Here is a 12,194-nt window from a genome sequence, read left to right as displayed (position 1 = left end):
TCTAGTAGCCAAAAGGCCATGTTAACATGTATTAGTTTGGGCAGCGACATTAAGGGGCTTCCACCATTTTAATGTGGTCAACTGGGTGAGACTTTCAACGCTATTGGCTGAACCCTCCTGGTGACCCTGTTGGAGTCATGTCCAACAGGGTCATCAGGAAGAATAAGCCAATCAAGATGTTTGTTTTTTAATTACATAAATGCTTCAATATTCACAAACAGTGACGTTAGCTAATGAAGATGTTAGACCAAAATGTATAAGATCTCCTCAGCCTGTGTTTACCAAAGACCTTATTTTTGGCATTTATCTCCCAAAAAACTACAAAAACTACATTAATTTTCCCGTAGACTTTGTCCAATGAACCATGGCAGAGTTAGCGCCATTACTATTGTTCTTTATTGCGCTGCCTGTCTGCAGACGACATAATGGGAACTATATAGGAATGCTTTCTCTATCCTTCTCTATGGTGTGTACGAGCTGTTTGACAGCAAACTGGCAGAAAAAGAAGAAGAAGAGACACTTCCTGGTCCTCCAATTCTAGTTTACAAAATAAGAGTTTTGTATTTCGAACTTTTGCTCATGGAAGTCGCACAATGAAATAAGCACATATTAGAGCACACAACATTTACACGGGAAAAAAAATCGAAGAACAGAGAATAATCTCTTTTTTTGTTGGTAGCAAATGAAATAAACTGTCAAATGAATTCAGAAACGCTCCAGCTCAGCAGGTGGCGATATACCTGAGAGGTGTTTGCAAAGAAATGACGCATTAATCCACCGAAGAGGAAAAATAATGAATTTGCTCAACTCGAACTGATTCAACAAGCAGGTAGTTTTTTAAATGGTTTTACCTACACTAGTTTGCTTTCGTTGTAGAACGGATAGTTAATAAGCAGTTGGGAATTGTAGTTGACACTGTTAATCTGCCGTTCCTTGTGTTATTGTCTTAAATGAAATGACAGTAGCAGCTATATATCTATGGTAGGCTAGCTAGTTAGCTGGCTCTTTTAACGGGCATCTGTCCCTGTAAAAAATAATCAGCATTTCAGTAAAAGAGCCAGTTAATTTTCAGTCCCTGGGCAGGTTATTAAAAACAATTCCAATAGCAGTGCAGACAGACCGTGAGAGAGCACCCAGAACAACATAGGACAAGTAACATGCAGACAGAGAAATAGCACAACAAACAATAAAACATAGTACAATAAATCAACCAAAAAGTGTTTATAACACCTCACAAGCTACATGAAAAGCGGCAATACACAGCTAGTAATTATGTGCACAAGTCCGATCGTCCTTTAGCCGTGTCTTTAATGTTTTGTTTGTGAAGGTATTGTAGTTGGTGCACTGTATATACAAAAGTATGTGGACACCCGTTCAAATTGGTGGATTCGGCTATTTCAGCCACACCCGTTGCTGACAGGTGTATAAAGTAGAGAACACAGCCATGCAATCTCCATAGACAAACATTCGCAGAAGAATGGTCTTACTGAAGAGCTCAGTGACTTTCAACGTGGCATAGTCATAGGATGCCAGCTTGTCAACAAGTCAGTTCAACAAATGTCTGACCTGCTAGAGCTGCCCCGGTCAACTGTAAGTGTTGTTGTGAAGTGGAAACATCTAGGAGCAACAACGGCTCAGCCATGAAATGGTAGGCCACACAAAACAGAGTTTTGAAGCACGTACAACTTTTCTGTCCTTGGTTATAACACTCACTACCGAGTTCCAAACTGCCTCTGGAAGAAACTTAAGCACAATAACTGTTTGTCTGGAGCTTCATGAAATGGGTTTCCATGGCTGAGCAGCCGCACACAAGCCTAAGATCACCATGCGCCAAGCATCGGCTGGAGTGGTGTAAAGCTCACCGCCATTGGACTCTGGATCAGTGGAAACACGTTCTCTGGAGTGATGAATCACGCTTCACTATCTGGCAGTCTGATGGAAGAATCTGGGTTGGGCGGATGTCAGGAGAACGCAACCTGTCCCAATGCATAGTGCCGACTGTAAAGTTTGGTGGAGTTATAATGGTCTGTGGCTGTTTTGGGGGGGTTTGTGCTAGGCCCCTTAGTTCCAGTGACGGGAAATCTTAACGCTACAGTATACAGTGACATTCTAGACAATTCTGTGCTTCCAGCTTTGTGGCAACAGTTTGAGGAAGGCCCTTTCATGTTAAAGCATGACAATGCCCCCGTGCACAAAGCAAGGCCCATGGAGAAATAGTTTGTCGAGATCGGTGTGGAAGAACTTGACTGGCTTGCACAGAGCCCTGACCTCAACCCAAACGAACATCTTTGGTATGAATTGGAATGCAGAGTGCGAGCCAGGCCTAATTGCCCAACATCAGTGCTCGACCTCATTAATGCTCTTGTGGCTGAATGGAATTGGGGGATACAAGATTTCCCAACTCAGGAGCTCATACTGTGTGAGGATGTTACAGTGATGTCTATCCAGCACTCTTGAGAGCCTGTTGTAGACCGACTGAATGGGTTTTAATGTTGTAAATCAAGCTGTTCATTCATTGCATGGCTTGTTTTATTTGCAACCTTCTGCTTCTAATTTTTAATTTAATTTAACCTTTATTTTACTAGGCAAGTCAGTTAAGAACAAATTCTTATTTTCAATGACGGCCTTGGAACAGTGGGTTAACTGCCTGTTCAGGGGCAGAACGACAGATTTGTACCTTGTCAGCTCGGGGATTTGAACTTGCAACCTTTCGGTTACTAGAACAACGCTCTAACCACTAGGCTACGCTGCCGCCCTAATGCATGACAACTTCAAATCCCCGAGCTTCAAATCTAAATGTAAGTGTGAGCTACCTACCCATTACAGTTTGACAGGAGCGACCATTCATCGTGTTCCTCAGTAGGATCAGTCTATCAAATGTATTTATAAAGCCCTTTTTTTTACTTCAACTGTTCATTATGTTTGTGTCATTTCAGTGAGAAATGGAGGTGGAATGCTTTGTGTCCAAGACCCTAGAGCTCCTTCAGGAGGAGAGAGAAGCAGAGATCGAGGAGACAAAGTATGTATTTAAATCTTATATTAGAATCATATCGTGTTTGTCAAATGCTGACTGACAAGCCCTTAACCAACAATGCAGTTAAGAAAAAAGAAGTGTTAAGTATTTACTAAATAAACGATAAATTAATAAAAATGAAGGAAAAATAACATAATTAAAGAGCAGTAACAAGGCTATATACAGGGTATTACGGTACAGAGTCAATGTGGAGGCTATATACAGGGTATTACGTTACAGAGTCAATGTGGAGGCTATATACAGGGTATTACGGTACAGAGTCAATGTGGAGGCTATATACAGGGTATTACGGTACAGAGTCATAATGTGGAGGCTATATACAGGGTATTACGGTACAGAGTCAATGTGGAGGCTATATACAGGGTATTACGGTACAGAGTCATAATGTGGAGGCTATATACAGGGTGTTACGGTACAGAGTCAATGTGGAGGCTATATACAGGGGGTACTGGTACAGAGTCAATGTGGAGGCTATATACAGGGGGTACTGGTACAGAGTCAATGTGGAGGCTATATACAGGGGGTACCGGTACAGAGTCAATGTGGAGGCTATATACAGGGTGTTACGGTACAGAGACAGTGTGGAGGCTATATACAGGGTATTACGGTACAGAGTCAATGTGGAGGCTATATACAGGGTATTACGGTACAGAGTCAATGTGGAGGCTATATACAGGGGGTACTGGTACAGAGTCAATGTGGAGGCTATATACAGGGGTACCAGTACAGAGTCAATGTGGAGGCTATATACAGGGGGTACCGGTACAGAGTCAATGTGGAGGCTATATACAGGGGGTACCGGTACAGAGTCAATGTGGAGACTATATACAGGGGGTACCGGTACAGAGTCAATGTGGAGGCTATATACAGGGGGTTACGGTACAGAGTCAATGTGGAGACTATATACAGGGGGTACCGGTACAAAGTCAATGTGGAGACTATATACAGGGGGTACCGGTACAGAGTCAATGTGGAGGCTATATACAGGGGGTACCGGTACAGAGTCAATGTGGAGACTATATACAGGGGGTACCGGTACAGAGTCAATGTGGAGACTATATACAGGGGGTACCGGTACAGAGTCAATGTGGAGGCTATATATAGGGTGTTACGGTACAGAGACAGTGTGGAGGCTATATACAGGGTATTACGGTACAGAGTCAATGTGGAGGCTATATACAGGGGGTACCGGTACAGAGTCAATGTGGAGACTATATACAGGGGGTACAGAGTCAGTGTGCAGGGGCACCAGTTAGTCGAGGTAATATGTAGGTAGAGGTGAAGTGACTGCATAGATAATAAACAGAGAGTAGCAGCAGTGTAAAAGTGTGTGGGGGGGGGGGCAATGCAAATAGTCCAGGTAGCCATTTGGTAAGCTGTTCAGAAGTGTTATAGCTTGGGGATAGAAGCTGTTAAGAAGCCTTTTGGTCCGCTCTCTGGTACTGGACCGTACCCACTACCCTCTGTAGTTCCTTGCAGGCGGAAGCCGAGCAGTTGCCATACCAGGCGGTGATGAAACCATTCAGGATGCTCTCGATGGTGCAGATGTAGAACTTTTTGAGGATATGAGGAACCATGACAAATCTTTTCAGTCTATAGGCAATGTCGTGCCCTCTTCACAACTGTCTTGGTGTGTTTTGACAGTTCGTTGGTGATGTGGACATCAAGGAACTTGAAGCTCTCAACCTGTTCCACTACAGACCCGTTGATGAGCATTGGGGTGTGATCAGCCCTCCTTTTCCTGTAGTCCATGATCATCTCCTTTGTCTTGATCACGTTGAGGGAGAGGTTGTTGTCTTGGCACCACACTACCAAGTCTCTGACCTCCTCCCTATAGGCTGTCTCATTGTTGTCGGTGATCAGGCCAACCACTGTTGTGTCGTCAGCAAATTTAATGATGGTGTTGGAGTCCTGCGCGGCCACGCAGTCGTGGGTGAACAGGGAGTACAGTAGGGGATTAAGCACGCACCCCTGAGGGGCCCCGGTGTTGAGGATCAGCATGGCAGGTGTTTAGTCCCAGGGTCCTTAGCTTATTGATTAGCTTAGAGGGCACTGTGGTGTTGAACTCTGAACTGGTCAATGAATAGCATTCTCACGTCGGTGTTCCTTTTGTGCAGGTGGGAAAGGGCAGGGTGGAGTGCAATGACGATTGCATTATCCATGGATTTTTTGGGGGGCGGTATGCAATTTGGAGTGGGTCTAGGGTTTCTGGGATAATGGTGTGAGCCATGACCAGCCTTTCAAGCCACTTTATGACTACAAACGTGAGTGCTACAGGTTGGTAGTTATTTAAGCAGGTTACCTTTGTGTTCTTCGGCACTATGGTGGTCTACTTGAAACATGTTGGTATTATAGACTCGGTTCGGGACAGATTGAAAATGTCAGTGAAGACACATGCCGGTTGGTCTGTGCATGCTTGAAGCACACATCTTGGAAATCCGTCTGGCCCTGCGGCCTTGTGAATGTTGCCCTGTTTAAAGGTCTTGTTCGCATCGGCTATGGAGAGCATGATCACACACTCATCCGGAACAGCTGGTGCTCTCATGCATGCTTCTGTGTTGCTTGCCTCGAGAGGCCCTGCCACATCTGACGAGCGTTAGAGCCGGTGTAGTAGGATTCAGTCTTAGTTCTGTATTGATGCTTTGCCTGTTTGATGGTTCTTCGGAGGGCATAGTGGGATTTCTTATAAGTGTCCGGATTACGCGGAACCCAAACCGGCTGCGCATGCGCCGGTCATAATAAATGTATTTTGTCCCCCACACTAAATGCGATCACGACACGCAGGTTAAATTATCAAAACAAACTCTGAACCAATTACATTAATTTGGCGACAGGTTGAAAAGCATTAAACATGTATGGCAATTTAGCTAGCTAGCTTGCACATGCTAGCTAATTTGTCCTATTTACAGCCATCCAGGTTACGACCCCTATATCTCTGTCTCTTCAACATGCGAATGATGGGGGTTTGGGCCTTGTAGTCAGACTTGAAGGATTTACGTCAGACACCGACAAGTGTACAATACAAGTGTCTCAGTGTTAACTCAACATCAGTTTTGCGTCATACATATGGCCCCCAGGAGCCAGAATGTGGGCCCCCCGGGAGCCAGAATGTGGGCCCCCCGGGAGCCAGAATGTGGGCCCCCCGGGAGCCAGAATGTGGCCCCTGGCCCCTTCCATAACCAGTGTCGTTTTCTATTGAAGACCCCATCCAACGGAACCATGCAAAACTAACCATGTTTCCTTTCTGTTGTTTGTAAAGATGTTTTGTTCAGAATGCATTGTGTTGGTTGCTAAATGAATTGCCTCATTGAGGACAGTGTTCTGAATGTTTCCTCTTGTTGTGTACCTGCAGGCTATGGCAGGAGAATGTCTCTCTGAAAGATCTCCAGAGTAAAGGCGTTTGTCTCCTGAAGCTGCAGATAGGAAGCCAGTCAACTGGCCTTTATGGACGATCACTCCTCCTTCTGGAACCCAGAAAACACATGGGCGTCTCTGTGCTGCCTAGCAACAACTTTGGACCTGGTAAGAACGCTGAATAGCATAGCTTATGGTCTGTCTGTATGTAAGACTTTACACACAGTAGTAGCCTGGTTCCATGTATTTGGTGTCTGGCCAACTCATATGGCCATAGGAATTGGCAAAAAGCACATACAGGTCTATGAAAAGGCTATTTACATAGACTGACCTAAATCACTAACTCTCTGATTGTTTTTGTCTGTGGTTGCAGGAGACATAGTGGGTCTGTATGACCTGGATGGCTGTAAGCCGTCCTCCCAGCTGTGTACTGGTGTCGTGACACGCATCAGTCAGTCAGCTGTCACCGTGGCCTGTGAGGACTCGCCGGACGGACTCAACCTGGACACAGACGCCTTGTACAACCTCATGAAGCTGGCTAACGATGTCACGTACAAACGCATGAAAAAGTTAGTAAGAGAACCTGAGTTTAACCGTTACCCTGATCTCAACACTAACCTAACTCTGACTCTAATCCTTACCTAGAGTTTAACCGTTACCCTGATCTCAACACTAACCTAACTCTGACTCTAATCCTTACCTAGAGTTTAACCGTTACCCTGATCTCAACACTAACCTAACTCTGACTCTAATCCTTACCTAGAGTTTAACCGTTACCCTGATCTCAACACTAACCTAACTCTGACTCTAATCCTTACCTAGAGTTTAACCGTTACCCTGATCTCAACACTAACCTAACTCTGACTCTAATCCTTACCTAGAGCTTAACCGTTACCCTGATCTCAACACTAACCTAACTCTGACTCTAATCCTTACCTAGAGTTTAACCGTTACCCTGATCTCAACACTAACCTAACTCTGACTCTAATCCTTACCTATTCCATTGTCCGCAGGGCCTTGAACACTCTGAATGGGTACAGCAGTGGACCAGCCTCGGATTTGATCAGCGTTCTCTTTGGCTATTCAGAACCTGGCTCGATATCACAACCAAGTAAGGCTTCCTCTCAGGAATATGTTATGAGCTTACTGTATCACACCAGAGCTGGAATTATACTCTCTGAAATAGAAGAATGTGAAAATGATTTGCCTTTGTGATTTTGGACATCAGAAAAAATATTCAATAAAAAAATAAAACTCTCAGATGCAAATATAAGATTGACAATTATCGCTCTTCTTTGTTCAGATGATCTGTCTTTCCTGAACAGTGGTCTGGATGAGTCTCAGAGACAGGCGGTGTCGTTTGCTCTGTCTCAGAGAGAGGTAGCTGTAATACACGGGCCACCAGGCACCGGCAAGACAACCACTGTGGTGGAAATCATCCTACAAGTGGTCAAACGGGGACAGAAGGTAGTGTCATTGGTCCATTCTTATCAAGACCATTATCAACTACTGGCAATCTTATAGCAAACAAGTCAATATGTTATATTGAAAAAATTGCAGAATCTGGCTTTAAATATGGTTGAGGTAATCCTTTAAATATATATGGTTTAGGTAATACCTTTAAATATATATGGTTTAGGTAATACCTTTAAATATATATGGTTTAGGTAATACCTTTAAATATATATGGTTTAGGTAATCCCTTTAAATATATATGGTTTAGGTAATCCCTTTAAATATATATGGTTTAGGTAATCCCTTTAAATATATATGGTTTAGGTAATACCTTTAAATATATATGGTTTAGGTAATACCTTTAAATATATATGGTTTAGGTAATACCTTTAAATATATATGGTTTAGGTAATACCTTTAAATATATATGGTTTAGGTAATACCTTTAAATATATATGGTTTAGGTAATACCTTTAAATATATATGGTTTAGGTAATACCTTTAAATATATATGGTTTAGGTAATACCTTTAAATATATATGGTTTAGGTAATACCTTTAAATATATATGGTTTAGGTAATCCCTTTAAATATATAAGGTTTAGGTAATCCCTTTAAATATATATGGTTTAGGTAATCCTTTGTAATCATAATAATGGCTTGATTGTTTTGTTAGTCACACCAGATTTTGACTCTAATTGGTAACTGAGCTACATAACCCAACCAGAAACCATGGATCACAGGCAAGATCTACGCTGACCTAAAGGGTAGAGCTGCCGCTTTCAAAGAGCGGGACACTAATCCGGACGCTTATAAGAAATCCCCCTACGTCCTCAGACGAACCATCAAACAGGCCAAGCGTCTATACAGGACTAAGATCCAACTACACCGGCAATAACGCTCGGCAGATGTGGCAGGGCTTTAAGTCCACAAAGGGAAACCCAAACGCGAGCTGCCCAGTGATGCGAGCCAGGCGAGCTAAATCTATTTTATGCTCGCTTCGAAGCAAGTAACACTGAAACATGCATGCACGATCCTCAACACAGGGGCCCTTCAGGGGTGCGTGCCCAGTCCCCTCCTGTACTCTCTGTTCACCCACGATTGCATGGCCAGGCACGACTCTAACACCATCATTAACACCTGTCCCTCAACGTGATCAAGACAAAGGAACTGATCTTTGACTACAGGAGAAGGAGGGCTGATCACGCCCCCATTCTTATCAACGGGGCTGTAGTGACGCAGGTCGAGAGCTTCAAGTTCCTTGGTGTTTACATCACAAACCAACTATTATGGTCCAAACGCACCAAGACAGTCATGAAGAGGTCACTGCAACACCTTTCCCCCTCAGCAGACGATTTGTCATGGGTCCCCAGATCCTCAAAAGGTTCTACAGCACCATCGAGGGCATCCTGAGCAGTTGCATCACCGCCTGGTATGGCAACTGCTTGGCATCTGAGCGTAAGGCGCTACAGATGGTCGTGCGTACGGCCCAGTACATCACTGGGGCCAAGCTTCCTGCCAGGACCTCTATCAGGCGGTGTCAGAGGAAGGCCCTAAAAATTGTCACACAACCCCGCACATTGACTCGATTTCGGCACCCCCTGTACATATATAGCCTCGTTATTGTTATTTTGTTGTTACTTTTTTACTTTATTTATTAAATATTTTCTAAACTCTATTTCTTGAACTGCATTTTAAGGGCTTGTATAAGTAAGCATTTTACAGTAATCTTATTTGAATGTCTTTCTCTGTTTCTCTGTTTGTCCTGTAGGTCCTGTGCTGTGCCGGTTCTAACGTGGCCGTGGATAACCTGGTTGAGCGCCTGGCTAAGGCCAAAGCTAAGGTCCTGAGACTGGGCCACCCTGCCCGCCTGCTAGAGTCCATTCAGAAACACTCGCTAGACGCCGTCCTCGCTCACAGTGACAACACCAACATCATCGCTGACATACGCAAAGACATCGACAAAGCTTTTGTAAGTATTGCTAATGTGGCGTCAATGATAATCACATCTTTATGTGAGTATGATGTATTTCCAGTAGAGCTTCACCAGCATGGTCTCTAATTATTTGACAGGTAAATGATGATTATATATTTTTTAATATTTTGGTATCAGAAGTTACTGTAATACATCAGCAGTCAAAAGTTTGGACACACCTACTCATTCAATGGTTTTTCTTTATTTTTAAATATTTTCTACACTGTAGAATAGTAGTGAAGAGACCAAAACTATGAAATAACACATATGGAATCATGTAGTAACCAAAAAAGTGTTAACCAAAATATACTTAATATTTGAGATTCTTCAAAGTAGCCACCCTTTTCCTCGATGACAGCTTTACACACTTTTTTTTTTCAAATTTGTGAAAGACTTTTAGACTTAGACAATAAGGTAATTTTCTCTGTGTATTTTTCATAATGTATTGGAAGACTTCTAGGTTTGATTTTGTTGTGTTTTCTCAATGTATGGTGAAGATGGGGATGAAGAAGATGAATGACAAACGAGATCGGATCCACCTGAAGAGGGAGGTAGGAGAGCTGAGGAAAGAGCTGAGGACCAGGGAAGCTACAGCCATTGCTGAGGTCCTCAAACGTGCTGATGTTGTTCTAGCCACTAACACAGGTGAGTGATGGTGGATATCAACAGTTGTTCATTAGGGCACACACTATAAAACGTTTCAAAATTGTTTTGCAACATAAAAGGAAAATGTGCATTTCTGATTGAACAAGTCCTGGTAGCCCCTTCCTATTTCAGTCTGTTTTCTTCCTTTTGGTGCCTAATGAACACACCCCTATGTCTCCGTTTTGACTGGATGGTGTCCTAGTGAACAGTTAATATTACCTGTCTGTGTTGTCTCCAGGTGCTAATGATGGTGGCCCTCTGAAGAACCTACCTGTAGACCATTTTGACTGGGTGGTGATCGATGAGTGTGCCCAGGCGTTGGAGAGCTCCTGCTGGATCGCGCTGCTCCGAGGCAGGAAGTGTATTCTGGCTGGAGATTACAAGCAGCTGCCACCCACCATCAAGTCTCACACGTAAATATCAGCTCTTCTTATTGGTCCCACCAACAAAGATATGCTGCTCTGTGTATAGTCAGTGGAATTGGACACATTTAGATTTTTTTGGAGACCATTGGGGTGCATGTAGATAAGGAATAAGATTGGGCCTAAAACGGAACCTTGAGGGCTTAAAATGAAAGGTGTCTCATGTTCCTGGGATGATAAAAAATATATCCGGGATGACTTGGAGTTACATTGTGTTGTTTAAGTGTTATTTTTTGAGCAGTGTATATCTGGGACGGTTCCAAACAGACTCTGGGACAGTTCCAAACAGACTCTGGGACGGTTCCAAACAGACTCTGGGACGGTTCCAAACAGACTCTGGGACGGTTCCAAACAGACTCTGGGACGGTTCCAAACAGACTCTGGGACGGTTCCAAACAGACTCTGGGACGGTTCCAAACAGACTCTGGGACGGTTCCAAACAGACTCTGGGACGGTTCCAAACAGACTCTGGGACGGTTCCAAACAGACTCTGGGACGGTTCCAAACAGACTCTGGGACGGTTCCAAACAGACTCTGGGACGGTTCCAAACAGACTCTGGGACGGTTCAGGGACAATCAACTCCATTTTTTTTTAAAGCAACAATGATGATGCAACAGATCAGAACGTTTAGCTTAAAGTGTTGATAAACTATTATTGCTTCGTATTAAAGCGCAGCAATGCCCACAATGCTTTGCGCAAATGTTCCAAAATGCAACTTGCGGAAAAACACAGTTCTCAAAGAGTACCGCACAAAATAGCAGTTTAATGAGACCGAGATGACATTTGTTAGAAATGTAGAGGAAATATCTGAAGATGCAACAACTAGCATGGGTTGCCTTTGGCTGCTGGATATTGAAAGAACTTTGATTTGTAAACCAATAGAACATGAGAGAAAAACTGTTTTTAATCGCAGGAAATGTTAATACAGTCATTCCCTCAGCATTTATATGGTTGGATTTTGGCTAGGTTACTTTGAAACCAGGATATAGGCTAGGCTACTTTGAAACCAGGATTTTGGCTAGGTTACTTTGAAACCAGGATATAGGCTAGGCTACTTTGAAACCAGGATATAGGCTAGGCTACTTTGAAACCAGGATATAGGCTAGGCTACTTTGAAACCAGGATTTTGGCTAGGTTACTTTGAAACCAGGATATAGGCTAGGCTACTTTGAAACCAGGATATAGGCTAGGCTACTTTGAAACCAGGATATAGGCTAGGCTACTTTGAAACCAGGATTTTGGCTAGGTTACTTTGAAACAAGGATTTTGGCTAGGCTACTTTGAAACAAGGTAAGACATGCCTCATAAA

At 43.4% G+C, this 12,194-nt stretch overlaps 1 protein-coding gene across 2 annotated transcripts in view; it reads left to right on the top strand.

The window, feature by feature from the left end:
• Nucleotides 1–637: 637 nt before the first annotated feature.
• Nucleotides 638–12,194, top strand: part of ighmbp2 (immunoglobulin mu DNA binding protein 2) — a 28,106-nt gene continuing 16,549 nt past the window's right edge. Inside the window, exons 1-9 of one of the 2 annotated variants that reach the window (XM_046342899.1) lie at nt 638–829; nt 2,937–3,019; nt 6,387–6,556; nt 6,762–6,957; nt 7,402–7,499; nt 7,692–7,855; nt 9,614–9,814; nt 10,315–10,462; nt 10,701–10,875. In XM_046342899.1, coding sequence (XP_046198855.1) covers nt 2,943–3,019; nt 6,387–6,556; nt 6,762–6,957; nt 7,402–7,499; nt 7,692–7,855; nt 9,614–9,814; nt 10,315–10,462; nt 10,701–10,875 — 1,229 coding nt within the window. In that variant the 5' untranslated portion in view covers nt 638–829; nt 2,937–2,942. The remainder of the gene's footprint in view (nt 830–2,936; nt 3,020–6,386; nt 6,557–6,761; nt 6,958–7,401; nt 7,500–7,691; nt 7,856–9,613; nt 9,815–10,314; nt 10,463–10,700; nt 10,876–12,194) is intronic. The other variant, XM_046342888.1, reaches the window with a different exon arrangement.

Source organism: Oncorhynchus gorbuscha, linkage group LG01 (genome assembly GCF_021184085.1).
Source record: "Oncorhynchus gorbuscha isolate QuinsamMale2020 ecotype Even-year linkage group LG01, OgorEven_v1.0, whole genome shotgun sequence".
NCBI classification, from domain to species: domain Eukaryota; kingdom Metazoa; phylum Chordata; class Actinopteri; order Salmoniformes; family Salmonidae; genus Oncorhynchus; species Oncorhynchus gorbuscha.
Note: the sequence above shows the minus strand (reverse complement) of the source record. Positions and strands in the feature narration are given on the sequence as shown.